The sequence below is a fragment of the Oryzias latipes genome, chromosome 1, assembly GCF_053564925.1.
Source record: "Oryzias latipes strain Hd-rR chromosome 1, Olatipes_Hd-rR_3.1".
Lineage (NCBI taxonomy): Eukaryota > Metazoa > Chordata > Actinopteri > Beloniformes > Adrianichthyidae > Oryzias > Oryzias latipes.
The window spans coordinates 22,478,247-22,485,433 of NC_136237.1; the positions used below are offsets into that span (position 1 = coordinate 22,478,247).

Genomic DNA, 7,187 nt, shown 5'->3' on the forward strand with positions numbered 1-7,187 from the left:
AGGCTAAACTTCACGGACATAATAATCTGCTGTACTTCTCAATACAAAGTAGCTTTTACACTAAGCTACTACTGCAGGCTTGGACTGAAAGGGTAGATGCAGATGCATTTTACACCCTCATTTTGTTTGCTTTCACACACCATAGAGAAAGCAAAGATCTGAAGCTAGCCACACTATCTGGAAAGTCATCATAAAATTCTGGTCCACATGTTTCTGTGCAGAACTTGATTCGTTGCAGATAAAGTACTTAGGGAATTACCAAAGTTTTAAACTTCCTGTTACGGTACTTTGGAGACCTTTGCCTGTGGTTTATTTTAAGAGATGGCAGTGCTGACTAGTGTAGAATTAACTTGATAGTCGTAGCGATGGCTTTTATGCGTGGATTGATAGATCTGCAATCTGGACAACACAATCCTCCTTTCCTATGTTCATACTCCATTTGGAGGAAACAGCACTTGGCTCGGATACAGAACATTACCTTGCGTCTTCTGTCTTTATTACATGACTTCTGTTTTATGCATTTTGTTTGCCAATGTAAAACTATGAAATCAATTGCACACACGTGGAAACATGCTAGGAAATATGAGCTTTTTGGGGAAAAATATGCATGGGTTAATGATCTGGTAGTTGTCAATGTTGGGTTTAAAAGGTTGCCCAAATAAATCTTCTAACTGAAGAAATTGGATACGGTGATATTGGTGCAAGTAAGCAGGGTTATTGTGTTTTATATTTCAGAATTTGGACAAATGATTGCCATTTACCGTATTTTCTGCACTATATAGGGCGCACCGGAATACAAGGCACATTAAGCGAGACAAAAGAATCAGAGATAAGACTGTCAGTCTGTCAGGCGTTGTTAACTGTGTTCACCGTAACTCTAACAGTTATTTGTAATGTGGAACACACGTTGGGCCCATTAGAAGGGTTAGCTGCGTTAGCTCATTCACAATATCTGTAACTCCCAACCTTGCTTGTAACACGTAAAAAACAGACTGATTCAACTAAAAGAAACATTACTGAGACTACACTAGCTGCTGATGCTTTTATCCGAGGTCACCTGCAGTACTCAAATGTTTTATTTGCATCTCTCTGAAGTACTCTACAGTAAGACTTTAGTGAACTACATGTGAGCTTTGAGTGATTGTGACACTCACCATGTCATATCGCTGTTTCTATATCCAATTATTTATCAGACCTTTAAAAAGTCTTCTGGTTGTTTTCTTATTTTCTGACTTCTGTAAACTAAATCAAGATTGTTTACAGACAACTATGGTGACTGTGACAATTACGAGAGCTTTGCTTGCCTGAGTTTTTGGACATGCTTGAAATCCCAGCTACACAAGAGCATATGGAGTTAATTCAGTCTCAATAATCAGAAATGCACACAACCGGTTTTACAAATGCACACGCTCCGATTCACAAATGTCATTTTATGCAAACGTGAAAAATAAATTCGGAAATACACACCCTGTGTTTCACAAACACACAGATTGTGTTTCACAAATGCACACTAAATGTTTTACAAATGCACAATAAGTGTTTCTCACAAATGTGCACACTGTGTTTCACAAAAAACATTTTAGAAATTCACAATAAATGTATCAGAAATGCACAGTAAGTGTTTCACAAACATGATTTTTAGGTACACATGTGATGTGAACTCACAGATCATTCGAATTGCAGACTGTGCATTCAAAATTCCGTTCTCGTTTGTGAATCTCCCCGTGTGTGTGAGAGAATTTTCTACGGTGAATATTGAGACTCATCTGACGGAGCGGGTCAACTAATGTCACCATTGGCTAGTGAATCTGTCAATCAAACTCATCGGCAAAGCAGGCGGGTTCGCTTTTAGCCAATCGAATGGCCCCTTACACTTTCTCTACGCTTTCTGCGGGTGGCAAAAGCCCCGCCCTTTTTTGATTCTGTACCAGTCGGTCGTTAGCGTGTTAGCCTTAGCATGGCTTGTCGGTTTATTGCCTTCGGTTGTCAAAAATTACTGGCTTGTGCAACTTTTCAGTGGACCTGGAAGCAAGGCAACATTGGTTGAATGCAGTTGACATTGAATCCATCGAACTCTGTACTGGTCATGAGATTTAAAATGAATGTTTCACTCGGGATTGTTTGTACGTTATTCTCTTAGCTTTCATGCTAGCGTCATTTCAACACTCAGACACGGTTTTGATCATATGAAGGTGGAGGAGAAAAATCTTCAACTTCCACAGGTGTTGTGGAGAAACTGGCATCACTTTGCTCCGTACCACGCAGTGGGACTACATTACCTTAAGTTCATCTCACTGTCAATCACAGATACCCAATACACCTCCCCTTCTCAGCCCGAAGTCACTTTGCTTGACCTTAATTTTATTTTTTTAATAACTCAAATGTCAGTGATTTTATATTGTAACCATATACATATACACCTCTTGGCCAGGTCACCCTTGCAAAAAAGATCCTCATCTCTCTGGGTTTTATAGCTGGTTAAATACTACACAACAAAAGATGGTCATAGAACAACAAAGTGCAAACATTCACCCTTTATTGCAGAGTAAAATTCAGTGAAAACATGGACAGATTAAAACATCAAAATTTAAGCAAATGTGGGATCTCTACTGATTTGAATTTTATTTAAACTGGAACTAATTTTCATAACTTCCTTACATACAATGAAGTCCCTTGAACAATACAGCAGTATTGATTTGAACTCTGTCTTGCTCCCCTCAGTCTCTCTTCTTCTGTATGAAATTATGTCGCCTAAATTAAGTTCTAAACACACTGGACAGTAAAGATGTAGGTCCACTCCCAAACGGTGTGAATTCCACAATGGATTGATGTCGTCTTGCAGTTCCAACATTTGTGGACCCAAAAGAGGACTGTCCCATACCAGGACATTGATCCCAGGATGAGGTTCAGTCATGGATCCACTCTCCTCCCATTCAATCTCTGGAGCCAGCATACCCTGACAAAAAAAAAAAAAAAAAAAGATACTGTTTATGAACAGCACTGTTTTTTTGTGTTTTAGATTATGTAGGAACAGTGACCGACTAATAATAACTTATACTGTTGCTTGCAGACAGACCTCATATCTCCATAACTGTTTATAATTTGCAAATAAGTGAACCTTAACAAAGTAGTGACATTAGTACATCTGATGGCTCATAATGCCATGCATTGTGATGCATTTTGAACTTGCAGATGTGCTATTCTTCCTACAAACAAACAATTTAGGGAAATTGTTTGCACCACACAACAATGAGCAGCCGGTTTAGCTCGTGCTGGTTTGCAGCGCCTGCCGTCCGTGAAACCAGGGTTCGACTCCGGGCTGCTCCCTGTTCCCTTCTCTACCTCTGCCGGTTCCAAGCCCGGTTTGAGAAGGTTGCGTCAGGAAGGGCATCCGGCGTAAAAAACATTGCCAAATCTACCATGCGACTCGTTCGCTGTGGCGACCCCTGATGGGAGAAGCCGAAAGTGGAAGAAGTTTGCACCACACAACAATAATCCTTTTCATTCATTTTCGATGAAAATTCACTGTAGTCATTATGATTTCATGATACTCTTCTTGATACTTTCCACTTTAGTCAAACTGCACACAAATCAGTTGTCCAGTACAGTGAGATTAAATAAAGCATTTACCCGGGGATCAGAAACAGGGTTCTGGGTCAAGCCCAACTGCCACAGCTGATTTGGTGTCATGCTTTGCTCCGTCCTGATTGGATGGGTGTCCCACGCGTCACTAAAGACATCCAAACTGGCCTGAATGCGTGGTAGAAAAATGTAATGGCAGCAGAATACGTGATGTGACTGATATTGAGCAAGTCTTGGTCCTCAGGAGAGTGCAGGATGTTGTAATATAAACCAGTAACACTCACGAAGACATCACACCAGAAGAGCTCAATCCTGTATTTGGAAAAAAGCAAAAAGAAATATTATATTGTCAGATTTATTTTTAATACATCATTCACTTTTATGTATCAGGGCTCCAGACTTACTTTTTTCACTAGGAGCATAGTGGCCCCTAACTGAAAATTTTAGGGGCACAACCAGAAAATTTAGGGGCGCATACCGTAAATCAACATTCTAACCAAATCTACTAATTTCCACTGTATTACAAATAAATACTTTAATAATAGATGCAGAAATTACAATGTGCTGTTTCTAATTCAGTGTCATATTTTATTCTGCACTTTTGAAGATGCAACATGAAGGTAAACTGACAGCACCATCGCTGTCACGACAGTACAACTAAGTAAAAATAGGATAAAAAATACCATACATTTAGAATAAAAAAAGTTTTTAGTAACAAGTGATTACCGTAGTAACCTTTCGTAATTTCACAGTTTCAAACAATACTTAAATGTATGTAAATGTATGTAAATATTAGAGGATGGAAATTCATGTTGGTGACACCAAATAGGTTTAGCCAAGATGCACAATAAGCGTGTTTGAGATCACCCAGATGGACGCAACACTGCACAGATCACCTGGTGTGTGACGTATATTTTTGTTTTTGCTCCAACATCACCTGTCAATCAAAACAAAAATATCCCGAGAAAGGGGTGAGAGCAAGACACCAATCAGAGCGAACGCAGCTGGAAATGTAGTATTGAACTGACTAAAAGCTGCCCTACAGACTACAAAACAATGCATTATGGGACATGCGTCCTGATGGGTTTTTTGTAGTTCACTGATCAATTAAAATAATTTAAAATACCAACTGATTAAAAAAAGGCTACATCCATTACAAAACATTAAAATAATTATAAAAGATGTAATATCACAGCTCATACTTAGGGGGAGAGGCATATTAAAACGAAATTGAATGTTAAGGACAACTCCTAATTCCTGGTCTCTTTCAGTCTCGCTGCAGCTTCGATTTCATGCGAGTTTGAGACCCCTGCTGTACACTCTGTCACTGGTACACTAGCTGCAGGTCGGAAGAACGAATCAATAGTTCGCTTGCTCATAGCTCAGACGCACATATCAGGTTGTGATGATATTTGTCTCCGTTTCCTTCCCACGGATGTTTACGCGCGCTCGATTATCTCTAGGCCCCGCCCCTCCACATATTTTAGCCACTTGCAGTGACTTTCCCTATTCTTCTCAGACGCATTGGCCGCCTCAGGCATCACTCAATGAAACGCGAGTGTGTGCTCGCGTGTGCTCCAGTCTCATGAGTATTCGCGCGAGTGTGTGTGTCTGTCTGCGTGCGTGTGCGCTCGCGTCTCATTGATGATTTCATCTCTCATTTCATCGATCATTGACGTGCTCCTTTCATGTTTAATGTATAAAAAATACGGAGGGTGGAGGAGGCAAATTTACTGGTAGCACATGTGCGACTGGGTGTAAAATTCAGTCGCACACTCTCAAATTTTGGTCGCAAAATGCGACCAAATGGACGCAGTCTGGAGCCCTGTGTATATATTAAAGCTTCTAAAACTAGGTTCAACTCACCGTTGATTGTGCGTACACTTTTCCCACAATGAAGCCGTTTGTGTCAGTTGTACGTACTGTGAGCATTAACTCGGCTATGCCCACATGTTCTCCTCCGTGATCTCCTCTCACCCGGACAATAACATGAAAATCATGTCTCAAACACATAATTACAAATGCATCGCAAATACGGTACACATCAGTTTAAAATGTAATGTTCTTATGTATGATGCCAATAAGTAGAATTTCTAGGTTAAAAAAATTGCAGGAGTGGGTTACATGTATCACTGGGGAAAAAATGAGGTGAGAGAGACTGTTAGGGGGGGGGGGGGGGGGGATAAAATGTTATTCATGAGGGGAAAGAGTTTTAGAGTTGCCTTTGTTTATGGAGAGGAGTCTAAAAAAAGTAATTTTATTTTTGTACAAATAACCAAGTACTTATACTGCCTGATATGTGAATAAAATATTTCTTTATGAATGACATGAATACCTCAGAGGAAAGCCATAAACGTTCACAGCGTCACTGAAGAAGGCCAAGTGGGTGTCTGCACAGTTGTTCTTTGCTATCTTCAGGTACAGGATACATGGAATACAAGTACAAATACTTTCAACTGACAGATGTTTACGGCGGCAAAAATGCTAAATTCCCAATTGACAGGTAAAACAGTAATACAATAGGATGATAAAATATGAAATAGAATAGAATAGAAGGGTATTTAATAATCCCTGAGGAAAATTTTTTAAAATGGCCATCTTAAAAAAACACATAAACACACATGCATTACAAATAGAAATATCACAAAATAAAAAGATTGATAAAAAAAGGTAAATAATTGGAAAATCAGTGGGTAAAATTAAAAGAAATTACTTGTAAGATGCCCTGCCAGAGAGTTGTATTGCCTGATGGCACGAGGAACAAAAGATTGTCACGCTGTAACGCTTCAGTAATTCCTAGAGAATAAATAAAAACACAACAAACATGGATTAGATCATTTAGCTGTCTTATCTTAAATTACATAATTTTCAAATATATGAAAGGGGAATTTTTTTAAAACACTCTTGCTATGATTACTTGAGCTTGTAGTAAAGAACACCTTTAAAAAAATCCGAGACAAGACACTGATCACAGGAAGCCTGTGTGTAATACTTACAGTAACTTCTACTCAAATCACTGTTGACAGCTGATTTCTCCCATCCGCCCTTTCTGTGACTACTTATCGACTACAAAACAGCCTAAAAACATAATGTTTGGGATTCTTGTCATTACGTCATTGGAAGTAAAGAGATACGGGGATTTTAGTGGCTGTCACTCTGACACAATCTCACAGGGCTGGTCATCACAATGAATACGGGTTCTAACGTTAGAAACTTAATGAGGCTTCTTTCATTCAACAGTGGATTCACGTCTGTTATATTTAAAAAATGCCGTTTTCATGAATGTCATATGAATTAACTTTGTTGCACATATCCACCCCGTCTTAAAGTCTGGGTTGTGAAAATGCTGTGTCTAACTTTAACCCGGATCGCGTTTACATAAAGGCAGCACACGGAACAACTAGCTAGTTAGCATAGCATAGCATCAGTGTTTAAACAAATCGCCGTCTCCAAATCAATACTTTTTATTAAACTTTCTTTGCTTCTGTAAATCCGGCATGCTTTTCCCCTTAGTTCCTTATGAATCATGTTAAGAACCTACAGATCATTGGCTATAGACGCTAGCTTGAACCGACACCGGCTTGAACTTCACTCACACTCACACA

The 7,187-nt window shown here is 39.3% G+C and overlaps 1 protein-coding gene across 1 annotated transcript; it reads right to left on the reverse strand.

The window, feature by feature from the left end:
- Positions 1 to 2,519: 2,519 nt before the first annotated feature.
- On the reverse strand, positions 2,520 to 6,376 carry LOC144994260 (uncharacterized). The gene is made up of 5 exons (XM_078951393.1): positions 6,296 to 6,376; positions 5,918 to 5,994; positions 3,867 to 3,894; positions 3,631 to 3,750; positions 2,520 to 2,956 (listed from the first exon to the last, which is right to left on the reverse strand). Exons 4-5 carry the CDS (start codon positions 3,688 to 3,690, stop codon positions 2,588 to 2,590), a joined length of 429 nt encoding a protein of 142 aa, XP_078807519.1. The 5' UTR covers positions 3,691 to 3,750; positions 3,867 to 3,894; positions 5,918 to 5,994; positions 6,296 to 6,376; the 3' UTR covers positions 2,520 to 2,587.
- Positions 6,377 to 7,187: the final 811 nt, after the last annotated feature.